This window comes from Impatiens glandulifera, chromosome 2 (genome assembly GCF_907164915.1).
Source record: "Impatiens glandulifera chromosome 2, dImpGla2.1, whole genome shotgun sequence".
Lineage (NCBI taxonomy): Eukaryota > Viridiplantae > Streptophyta > Magnoliopsida > Ericales > Balsaminaceae > Impatiens > Impatiens glandulifera.
Window position 1 is genome coordinate 51326060 of NC_061863.1, and position 12284 is coordinate 51338343.

General features: G+C 32.9%; 3 protein-coding genes across 3 annotated transcripts; all 3 read right to left on the reverse strand.

Moving 5' to 3' along the window:
- Position 1: 1 nt before the first annotated feature.
- On the reverse strand, positions 2 to 1680 carry LOC124925368 (ADP-ribosylation factor-like). The gene is made up of 6 exons (XM_047465353.1): positions 1463 to 1680; positions 1297 to 1367; positions 1095 to 1214; positions 876 to 994; positions 579 to 660; positions 2 to 259 (listed from the first exon to the last, which is right to left on the reverse strand). Exons 1-6 carry the CDS (start codon positions 1608 to 1610, stop codon positions 254 to 256), a joined length of 546 nt encoding a protein of 181 aa, XP_047321309.1. The 5' UTR covers positions 1611 to 1680; the 3' UTR covers positions 2 to 253.
- A 632-nt stretch (positions 1681 to 2312) lies between these two features.
- LOC124926945 (microtubule-associated protein RP/EB family member 1C-like) lies at positions 2313 to 4075 on the reverse strand. Its single transcript, XM_047467279.1, has 6 exons — positions 3901 to 4075; positions 3642 to 3797; positions 3442 to 3551; positions 3036 to 3249; positions 2843 to 2956; positions 2313 to 2748 (listed from the first exon to the last, which is right to left on the reverse strand). The coding sequence occupies exons 1-6, from the start codon at positions 4006 to 4008 to the stop codon at positions 2461 to 2463; spliced, it is 990 nt and encodes a 329-aa protein (XP_047323235.1). The 5' UTR covers positions 4009 to 4075; the 3' UTR covers positions 2313 to 2460.
- Positions 4076 to 4885: 810 nt separating this feature from the next.
- LOC124928053 (xyloglucan galactosyltransferase XLT2-like) lies at positions 4886 to 6593 on the reverse strand. Its single transcript, XM_047468586.1, has one exon. It carries the CDS (start codon positions 6520 to 6522, stop codon positions 5014 to 5016), a length of 1509 nt encoding a protein of 502 aa, XP_047324542.1. The 5' UTR covers positions 6523 to 6593; the 3' UTR covers positions 4886 to 5013.
- Positions 6594 to 12284: the final 5691 nt, after the last annotated feature.

Genomic DNA, 12284 nt, shown 5'->3' on the forward strand with positions numbered 1-12284 from the left:
ATTCAGAAACAAAAGTGATTTTAAATAGGGGCACAATCAAATAAGCTAATGAGTTTATTGTATCAGTTTTCTGTATAATGGATGATGATAATTGTATAGAATCAAGCTATTTTGTTCCCAGATATGCATGCTAGAAAGGAATAGGAAATTAGGAATCTTAATTCAGATAAATGAAAGAAACACATATTTAAATCACTCCTTGTTTCCCCATATGATGCTTTAGCCAATACTAGTTGTATCAATCAATTCCAACTCATGCCTGTTTTGATCATCAAAATGGGTCATTGAGATAAAATGAGGTCAAATCTGTTATGCATAAGATCACAAAATTTGTAATATTGTATTTGATAAAAAAAAAATAACCCACTAAAAATGTCATAAGTTGAGATAGGATTGTGCCAGTTTTCTCGAGAGAATAAACTTTCATTTAAAAAATGTCACAAGTTTCATCATTTTTAGCATTCTTATGATAACTCATGAAATCATACATAAAATGATTTTATATTAGGTTAATTTTCAAGTTAAATGATTTTTTATTACCATCTTATTTTTCTTGCTAATAAAATAATTTGCATTACCTTAATTGAGATATTACTGGATAACCAATCAAGACCTTCGTAAAGTCCCTGGCCAGCAGTGGCACAAGTGCCCTGGATGAACCTATCAAAGTATAAATTATCATAAAAAAAGTCATTGAAAGGGTCTGTTCCCAGGTTCAATATTCATTGAAGGTTTCTCTACCAGATCAAGATTTAGAAACAATTTGGTATCTCGAAGGAGGAATGTGATCAATTTACGACATTTGATGCATTCAGAAGGGATCGAGATTTCTTTTATGCGTGTTTGTGTAATACAAATTCTATAATGAAGCTTACCATCGTCGATGTCGCAGAGAATTCAGACCAAGCTTATCAGTGATCTCAGCAATGCTCATCGCATTTGGAAGGTCCTGTTTGTTTGCAAATACCAAAATTGTTGCCCCCCTTAATTCCTCCTATGAACAAATTTTGAAATGAGTACTTAATAGTCTTAATGAAAAGCATCATGTATTGAATAGAAAATAATGAATCGCGACAACTCTATTTATTAATAACCTCGCTTAGCATGCGATGGAGTTCGTCTTTTGCCTCGTGAACCCGATCCTTGTCGTTGCTATCCACAACAAATATGAGACCTTGTGTGTTCTGAAAGTAATGCCTCCACAATGGCCTTATCTATGATTGAAAATCAAATGTGATTTTCTTATCAGAAATGATTGTTTGTTTCATTTTCGTTTTATATATAAATTAAATTTACCTTGTCTTGTCCTCCAACATCCCAAACTGTAAAGGACACATTCTTGTAGTCCACTGTTTCCACATTAAACCCTTCAATTTAAGATGTACATATTCTTTCAATTTAGAGTTATTAGCCGAAACAACATAGCATAGGAGAAGAATCGTGTATAGAATTAACGAAATACCGATGGTGGGAATAGTGGTGACGACCTCTCCAAGCTTAAGTTTATAAAGAATGGTAGTTTTTCCAGCAGCATCGAGACCAACCATAAGAATCCTCATCTCTTTCTTCGCGAACAACATGCTTAACATTCGAGATAGCGCGGCACCCATGAATGCCTTCTTGTGGTGATTAAGTGAAAATTTTGTATATGGGGGAGAAAGGAAAATTGATGATCACTTGTGTGGTTGCTTAAAACATATAAGGTAGCTTAAGCATAAATAAATAGATGGGGAATATATTTCTTCTTAGCTTTTTGCTAGTAGGGAATAAAGTTACAATTTTGACAATAGAATTCTTATTGCTAGTGGGGAATAAGTTGAATTTGGTTGTAAAGATTAATGTGAGCATGAATTGACATCCAAAGTGGTTTCTAGAAATATTGCAAGGGTAGTTGTTCTTTCACGAATTAAACATTTGGAGAAACATTGAGAGTTGAAACTGAGGAAGAAAATTCGAAGTCAACAATTAGAGTATTTTGAATGCTGTCTGATTCTATGGCTTTTGCACTTGTGTTTGTTGTTTTATCTTTTGTAAACTTTGATGATTGTAATATAAAAATATCCTCAATCATCACTTTTTTTCCCAATGAATAAAAAGCTTTCAAATGGGTCTTGCTTGCATCAACCTCAAAATCCCACCAACCCTAATACACAGCTAGCTGGTATTGATGTGGTTCTTCAAAAAGAAACATCCACTATAATTGATTTGGTTAAGAAAAGGAACACAAAAACTAAGGGAAATTCACACAAATGAGTTTTTGTTAATTTAAAACAAATAATTTCTTTGTGACAGTAAATAAAAGGCGTTTAAGGTTTTCTAGAATGTCACACAGGCTTCTAAAACATTATCACTAGAGTAAGTGATCCCAATTTATCTTCATCACTACCTACTAGTAGTAGTAGTAGTAGTATAATAAAAATTGAACTTTGTTTTTGAAGTATTATGATGCGTTTAGTTTCCTCATGCCACAAGAGGTGATCCACTGCAGTGAACATCTGAAGAATCATCAGAAATCCTCTGTCTTGGCGACATTGTGGTGTTGGCAGTCTCATCAACTTCGATGTTAACAATGCTTTTCCTCTTCTGGGTATCTAACTTTGGCAAAGATCCTGGTTCCTCTTGAATCGGACTCAACCCATCAACCGCTGCTGTTGCTTTGTGGTGTTTCGCTATCATGGCTTGAGCTTCTTCAACAACTGATTCACTGACATTTGTAGCATATAGTATGCTCTTTATTGCTTCAACAACCTAAAAGAAGTCATCAGTCTGTCAATTTCAATTTCTCCAAATAAGTTTAATGCAAGTGAGAAATGAATGAATGAAATGTGGAAGAAGAATTTACAGGTGAGTTCTCAATCTCTGGGGACTGGCATACGATCTCAATGTCCCTCAGCTTTGCAAAGTAAAAGTCTCTTTCTTTCTCCAGGCTATCAACTGAAAGTTTCAACTCAGTAATCTGTACATAAAAATGAAGTTAGATAGATGATGATAGATACTCTTCTCAAGATAAGATAAGTGAAGAAGAAGAAAGAAACCTGTCCATCATGTGCAGGTCCTGCACTTGAATTTGAATTTGTTTTTGAAGGCTTGTTGTTGATGATGGGTTGTTGTTGTTGGTTTGAATCATTCTTACGAGTCCTGGGAGTAGCTGTTGAAGATTTGGTCGACGACTGATGTTGAGGTGCTGATGATTTTTTGCTCACATCTTTTCCACCTTTGCAAGCTTCTCGTCTCTCTTGAGCATTGTAACTAGCATTGATACAACAATTGAATATTATCTATTAGTTTATGAAATGCATATCCACCCACCAAGGGAAAGGAGGAGCAAACAAAGATTGACCCATCAAAGATTTAGATATGAAAAGGAGAAGAAACACAGCAGCAGATGAATTATATAAATAACAATAGGGGAAAGAATGAATAGAGAAAAAAAATACTTACTTTTGCAGAACACCATCATCAGTTACGGAATCGCAATAACGCTTCATCCATTGCATGAACTCTAGGTTATCCAAGGGACGTCCTTTGACTAGTTTGTTGACATCGACATGCTGTTGTTTTCCAACAAGTTTAATTAGTGGGACTTGATGATGATGATGATTCCAATTCCAAAAAGATGTATGATTTATTTAAGAACGAACCTTTGTTAGTTTGAGTTTGTTGAAGACGTCTTGGAGAACTTTGTAATTCTGGATCATATCATATTCATTTTTGGCGTCGAAATTGACCTTGTGCATCGGAACCATTCCTGGATGAGCAGAGTCCAATAACTGACAATAAATGGCACCAGAAGATGCCTGCGATCGATCGATCGATAAACAACAAGAGATTAGGGGGAGGAGGGGGCATATCTTTCAGATAAAATTAAAAATTAGGGCAAAAGAAAAATGAGAAAAAAACCTCCTCCACTTTGGATACACTGAGATGAAGTGTCGAATTCACCCAGGCCAGGATCTCTGTTCTACCCACAAAATAAGCAGAATCCATCATTCCAATGTTTGACGCCATTTCTATTTTCTTCTTTCTTCTTTCACGAAAGAGATAGATAGATAAAGAGAGATATATATATGCTTAAACAAACATCAACGGATAGAAACGGGGAGAAGAGAGCCTTTTCGTCTTTTGAATTCAAAAATTAAGGCCTGTTTGACTATATAAATTATTTTAAGACAATAAATTTTAGTCTCTTTCTAAAGTTTCTATTCACTCCCAAAACATTATTACTTTTAATTTTAATAGTGTAATAAAAAATATTATAATTGTCAAATTGAAACTCTTTCTTTATGAGAAATTACACGTATATATTATTTCAAATCTCATAATTTGAATCTCTTTATTATTACAAATTTAAAATTATATGTAATCAAGTTTGTCTTATCGATTTTAAATACATTTAAATTATGATCTATTATATTGTACCTTATTTCTAATTTAATTAAAGAATTTCATGAAAGAAAAACACTGAATTTCATATAATCAATAATTAAAACTCTAAGTTCACTAAGATTTAGTAATTAAATTACTAAAATTAATTATTTATTTATAAATATCACATATATAATAAGTTTATAAAGTTTAAAATCTAACGTTAAAATAAAGAAACTCAAATTATGATATTCAAAATAAAAATTTCGAGATTACAATTCACTCCAATTTAACCATTCAACCATAAAAATTAAAACATTAACAAATTTCAATAAAAAATAAATAAATAAAATGTTACACTCATGAAAAAAAACAATAAAAATTTATTATTATTATCACCTAGGGTTAGGTTTGAATTTTGTGACTCCTGAAAAAAACGTCAAGAATCATTTTATTATTTTATTGTTACTCATTATTTTATTTATGAATTTTAGTCTTAAACAAAAATAATAATAATAAATAATAATAAAAAGAGAGTAGTAATTTTATTACAACCTATGCATTATTCTATCTATATATATTTAACTAAATTAATCACATATAAGTGAATAATAATATTAATATTATACAAATAAATGAAAATTAGGGTTAGCCTTCGTTTTGTAACCGTCTTCTTCTTCTTCCTCTGCCTCCTCTCTGCATATGATCCTTATACTTATTCATAATTCCATCAACAGTTATATCAAAAGCATCCCTCACCGTCGCCGCCGCCGTACCCAATCCATGGCGGCCGGGATTCGCATACACAAAATTCGGAATATTTTCCATCACTTTCTCTCTCATCCTCTTAATTCTCCCTCTACTGTAACTTTCCAGAACCTTCCTTATCGAAGTTCCATTCCTAACCTCTCGCCGATCAATAAACACCGAATAACTACTCGGATCCGATGGCATAAACCACTCATACTGTTCATAAGCAGTCCTAGTCCAGAAAAAAACCGGAATCGAACCAGACAACATACAATCGAAAACCGATCGCCGCGTATACCCATCTCCTCTCGGTTGTAAACAGAAATCCGATGATAGAAACGCTTCCATGATCTTCGTCGTTCCGTTAACGCATCCCGAACGAGCGCAATCCACGTGGTGGCAAGTTCCGCCGGAGTCGTTTAAACATTGATTTAGTAATAATCCTCGGAAATCGTTTTGAATTGTACGACGAGCGCCGCCGACGAAGGTGAATAAGCTTGTCCGATTCCGATTTCGGATAAAATTCTGCCAAGATAATGTATCTGCGGCGGTTCGGGGATGGAATACGGTGGGGTAAGGTACAGCGATTTCTAGATGATCCCATGGATTTCTTTCAACGCAGATACGTATTATATTTCTCATTGCTGGCATATGAAGAAGACTTGTTCCCCAATCATTGTCGGAATTGATTAAACGACGGAAATCCCAGGTTAGTCTTCCTAACATTATGATATGATCTGAACCATTAGATCTCTTCCACCATTTCTGATCTTGAACCCAATTCATCATCATTAAACTACTCCAATCGCGTTCTTTAGCGCTGTAATTCCCCCACAATAGTTTTCCAACTGATAATCCAACGTAAAAGGGGATGTAGAACGCTGTAGCGGATTCGGGTTCCATGGTTCTACATTTGTAATTCAACATCCGATTATGGAAAATAACTTCTCCCCAGTAATGATCTGTCCAGTACCATGCCGGAAGAACCTCTTCCGGGACGATCCCGGCAACATCGTCGGCGGCGGATGCACCTAATCCGTCGTTTAGAAACGCATCGCACTTGTTTGTCCAGGGATCTAATTCGTCGCATCTTTCTTTGAAGACGTGATTGAATATGGTGGGGAGGTCGTAGACGTAGATCCGACGGGCGTGGCAGTCTGAATCGGCGGCGACGTGGATTGGCGATGGGATTGGAGGAGAATGGTTGGTTTGAGGAGAATGGATTATGTATAGGATGAGGAGGAATTGGAGGAGGATGAGAAAGAGGAGAAGGGTTGTTCGGGTTGGAGGGATATGAGAGAAAACGTGATTAGGTCTGGTGGGTTCTTCAAATGGTGGTTTGGGTTTCTTTAGGGTTTCAGCTTCTGTGGAAGAAGAAGGAGAAGAATGGCCGACAAGTGAAAGCATTCCTAATCGCAACAAAGAGAGAGCGGCCACGTTTTGCGGTTAGGGTGGCGATGAGGCCGACCGTGCTTTTCTGGTTTCCACGCGGCTTTTATAATAACAATATTATGTATGATCTTCTCCACTGAAGAAGAGCGATTGAAACCGGGGAGGGTATATTAGGAAGGAAAAGCACTTATTTCTAATGGTTTCTATTTTTGGTTCTTCTTTTACTTTAAATACACATTCTTCTATAACCTTCCTTCTATTTATGTTCTTAAAATACAAAATATTAATTCTTATCAAATAAATAAAATCTTGGTTATTATTGTTTTTTAAACTAGTATATCTTTATGAAGTCGGGATAGTGAACAACGAAATTGGGAACGAAAGCAGTCACGAATCTCTAACATTTTGATCACGTTCGATCCTCTATGAAAAGGAAGGTTTGGATCTTTCAATCTTAACGTGAATTATCACTACTTAAGAGAAAAAAAAATACTAAGAAATAAATTAAAAATATATATTAAATATTTCGAACATGGCATATTCGAGACAAAAAAAAATTCCCGAACATGACAATTTTTTAATTTATTATTTTTTTTTACAAATATGGCAGGTCACATTAGGTTTATGACCTTATTTTCGTTATAACTTCGTTGCTTAAATTATTTCTCATATTTATTTTCATCCGCACAACTCATGTACGTAGTTGAAGCTTGATAGGACATTTTTTTGTTTGCGAGAACTCATATTCACAATGTCGTGAGTTTATATTTTCGCATTCGGGTCATCTTAAAAAAAATCATTTTTTTAATGAATGGACAATTTTGTGTAGTTGAGTTGGTAGAGTGATTTTTCCTAAATGAATATGGCAAATTCTTTTGCATGGCATGATATTCCTAATATATATATATTAAAAGTGGGTATTTTATATGTAAAATGAATAATGAGATACAAATATTAGAATATGTTATTTTTTTGTTTAGTGACCTTGTTGTTAATCTAAAAACATTGTTTGCTACTACATCATCAAGATGAATGTAATATATATACTTTATTTACTTTTTCAAAATCTATGAATTTTATTGATTCTATTATAACTGAAATGCAAACTTGTATATGGGTTAATGAAAATTGCTAGTGCTATTGATATGGGATTATTAATTTGTTGCTTTGAAAAGGATTGGAGATAATCAATCAAGTCAATGTGGATGATATTTTTTGGAATTTTTCACTTAATCAAGATTTTCATTTGTCATGAATTCCAAGGAATGCTATTAAACTTGTTTGTTATACTATTTAATCTACATTCATTTTGTTTTGAATACTATACTTTGCAAGATTCTTCATTTAATATACAATATGCAGTTTAATGAAAGAAAAAAAAAAGAAGGTTTTAATAAGAATCTAGGTTTCATGTTTTGTAATGAAAAAATAGTATCAGTATCACACTAATAGATTTTGCATTTATAAACTTTTAAGTTTTGAAATCTTAATTAATTATATAATGCTATATTAACATTTAGCTTAGGTTTGGTTAAGTGAAAAAAAAAATTTAAAAGATTAAACGTTTCAAATTTCGATTCTCACTTAAATATATATTTTTAATGAAAGCTACAATTGTTTCAATTTTTCTAAACTTAAAATAGGAAAAAAAAATTATTTATTAATATACTAAAATATCTCTATTTTATTTTTATTAAATATAAAAAATATTTTAATAATTAAACCAATTAAATCAAATAACTATTTTTTATTAACAATATTTTGTTAGACAAAATCCTTCAAATAATTAACCATGATCAAACAAACTCTATAGAGAATTATATATATAATATATATATATATATATATATATATATATATATATATATATATTATATAAAAAAAAGTATTTATATTATTTGAAAATGAATGAATTGTCCACAATGTTGGTTGTATGAAAGGAAAATAATAAATGAGAAAGTAAAGTAGTGTGATATCATAATCAAATTCAATTGATGAGAACATGGGGTAATGAAGATGTATAGCTAGCTGTAATATAAGGAGGTTGTGTTATTTCATTCAAATTAGCTGGTCCCAATTTCTTCCACTTTTCACTCCACCGCAGGCCGCATAGTCCAATTTCTTTCATTAACACTTTTGTATTTATTTTTTTATTTTATTTTCAAAATAAAACTAGTATGACTTCATTCATGATTTGCGTTTCGATTTAAAGTAATTTTTAATTTTTAATTGAAAATTATTGTGACTTGATATTTTAGGGAAGCATTTTTATCTCGATTAATAAAACTATTAGTATCTCTCCAAGTGAATTATTTTATTTAAAAGATTATTTTTAAAAATGTACATTTATATTAAAAATGAAAAAATTGTTTAAATACAACGATAAAACATTACTCTTAGAAACTTAGTTTGAACTACTAAATATTATTATTTTTCATTGGGTATAAGAAATTATTAGGGGCTGTTTCATTTGGCATTATTATTTCAAGGAATAATGAGTCATTATATATATATATATATACCAATTATCAGATTATTTTATAAAATACATATTATGTGACAAGAAGGTTTGAAATCATTTCAACCATTTTTTAAGTTAACATTGCAATAATATATTATGCACTATATATAGTGATGTAACTTGTTCATTTAATTTCTTACCTATAATATGATCATATTATTACTGCAGTTGATTTTTCTTTTCTATTTTTTTTTTCAGTTTTTTAACTGATTTTTTTTTATATTTTACTTTCAGTTTTTTTTAACTGTTTTAAAAATTGATATATTTTAAATTTTGTTTTTTATGTGAATTTGTTTGAGTTTTTTTCTAGAATTGATTGATTTTTAGTTGTTTATTAAAGATTGTTTAACTGATTTTTTAAAACTGTTTAGCTGTCTTAACTTAATTTTTTTTAAAAAAAAAAAAATCATTTTTACTCCACGATCAAATTCATTTTATATATAAAAAATTAAATTAGACATGAATTAAAACTGAAAGTAAATAAAAATTGAAAATTCAATCTACATTTTGTTTTATTTATAGTAATATTTGAAATAAAAAATTATTATAAACTTTTATTTACTGTAATAATATTTTAAATTTTAATAAAGAATAAATAAGTATTTAATATTTTATCAGATATTTTATCAGAGGACAATAGGCTGACATCTCTTTCATTTTTAACAAAATAGAGAATTTGGTTTAAGCGTTAACTTCTCAAACTAACCTACTTTGTTCATTAATTTCCAAAATAACCTATTTTACTATTCAAACTCGGCTTTCTTATTTATTTTTATTTTTTTAATTTATTTATATTTAAACTTATTATTATTATTATATATATATATATTTAAATGAATTTTTTTTTATTAAAATATTTAAATTATTTATTTTATAAATTATATTATTTATATTTTGATGTATATATTTACATTATTATTTATATTTTAAATTATTATTTTTATAAATATTATAATTATAATTTTAATATATACATTTACATTTCAATTATTATTTATTATATTATAATAAATATTCACGTACAATCCTCATAAATAATTAATAAATACTAATATATTTTAAACATAACCATATGTTAGATAAATTCAAGACCGGTTCGAATAAACCTAACTTAAACAAACTTCCCACGCAGGAACAAGGAACCGGACCGGATGAACAAAAGAAAACCAACTGAAGAAACCGAACCGGTCAAGTCACTACCGGTCAAGTCACTATACCGATCAAAAGCATTCTGAACGTGACCGCACAAAGGATCGGCCAAAGCCTAAACACCAGATCCATCAAACAGCCGATTATCCACAAGACAAGAATAACCGGAAGAAGTCCGGTTACTTCACTACCAAAAGATATTCGGCCAAGTCAAGTGGCCGGCTAGTACAAGAAGACACTTTGGGTATCTGTTTAGAATGATACCAAAGGAACAGACTGAATACTTCCATATCCATGCAAGTCTGAGGAAAGACTGTAGGCTGCAGAAAACAGTACTACCGGATCCTTCTACTTCGGGATAAGCCAGAAAGAAAATCTTCAAAGTACAGACAACTGTCCAAACAGACAGTGCCTACATTGAGTAAAAGACAAACCCAGCAGGTTTGCTTTACAGACCGGCAGGTCTGAAATAGGATACCAGGTCTGAGATTGACCGTCAGGTCTGAGGAGACGACCGGCAGGTCTGAGACACTGAATCACTGCACCTCTGATCAGCCAATCAGATTCAAGGCAGTGAAATATGACCGTTGGCATATTTCACCTATAAAAGGAGGCAGTTGCAGAAGAGTAAATGCGGGACAAACATTGGGACATTAAGCCAGACAAGTGAAGCGTTGAGAGCATTTACTACAAGTGATAACAGTGTGGTATTCTAAGAAAGCCTAAGTGCTAAATCTTAAGTGTGTGTGCTACAATTTCGGTGTGAATTGTAAGAGTGTTATCGAGCAGGAAATAAGTCTCGATCGAATTGTACTTGTATTCCTTAGTGAATATCCTTCTCGCGGTTTCGAGAGGAAGGGGTGACGTAGGAGTTTTATCTCCGAACATCCATAAAATCTGTTGCGTTATTTACTTTCTGTTGGCTTCATTACATAACCGACTAACTTAACCATACCGCTCCAAACCGACTCCATACTGACCATACCGAATATCCAGATAACCGAAACCGACCCACCATTCTTCAAATCTCCATCATCCGAAACCGACTCCGCCTATCATACACGTGTACCGCTTCAACTTGAAAGCAAACCTCTTCCGCGCTTGAACCTGGTTCAAGGGTTTGTGACAGGTTGTGTAGTATTGAAACCCCGGTGTTAATCTCTAATCGGATTAACCACCACCCTACGAGTGAGAACCGCTAACCGGTCCAACCCCCGGTCCACCAGCGGCGACCTAGATCCTAACAATTGGTATCAGAGCAGTTAGTTTCAATACTCAAGCAAACATGTATCAGGATAGGCCTCCAATGCTAGAAGGTGATGACTTTGCCAACTGGAAGGCACGCATGCACCTGCATCTAGTCACCTTGGATGATGAAATGGAATCCGTTCTAACCGAAGGACCGATAGTCATTGATAAAGACAGAAAAGAATGGACGGCTGATGATAGGAGAAGAAACAATCTGGATAACCATGCAAGAAACCGGATCTCCAACAGCGTAGACAGAAACACATACTGCAAGATCAGAGATTGCAAAACTGCGAAGGAGACATGGAACACGGTCATCCAGATCTTTGAAGGAAATGAAAGGACAAGGGAGAACAAAATAATGATGGCTACACAGAAGTTCGAAAGCATCAAAATGAAACCAGGAGAAACTATGAAGGAATACAGTGACCGGTTCACTGGTGTCTTAGATGAACTAGCCACTCTGGGCAAAAAGTATGAGAACAAAGAGGTAGTTATGAAGGCCTTGAGATCTCTTCCAAGTGCCTGGGATATAAAGACAATGGTAATGAGGGAATCAAAGAGCCTACGTAAGATGAAACTATACGATGTATTCGAAGATCTAAAGGCATACGAGTTCGAAATGAAATCTAGAACCGAAGAGGAAGTCTCAGCCTCAACATCAACCAGAGCACTAATCACATCTACAGAACCGACTGTACCTGCTCCTGTACCTACACCTGCAACGATACCGGCTCCTGCACCTGCACCTGTCAGAACAGCCGAACAGTTTACTGAGGACGCCATGGCCATGCTCGCACAGAAGTTTAGGAGGTTCATGAAAAGGAGCCAACCGACAAACAACTACTATGGTGACAAA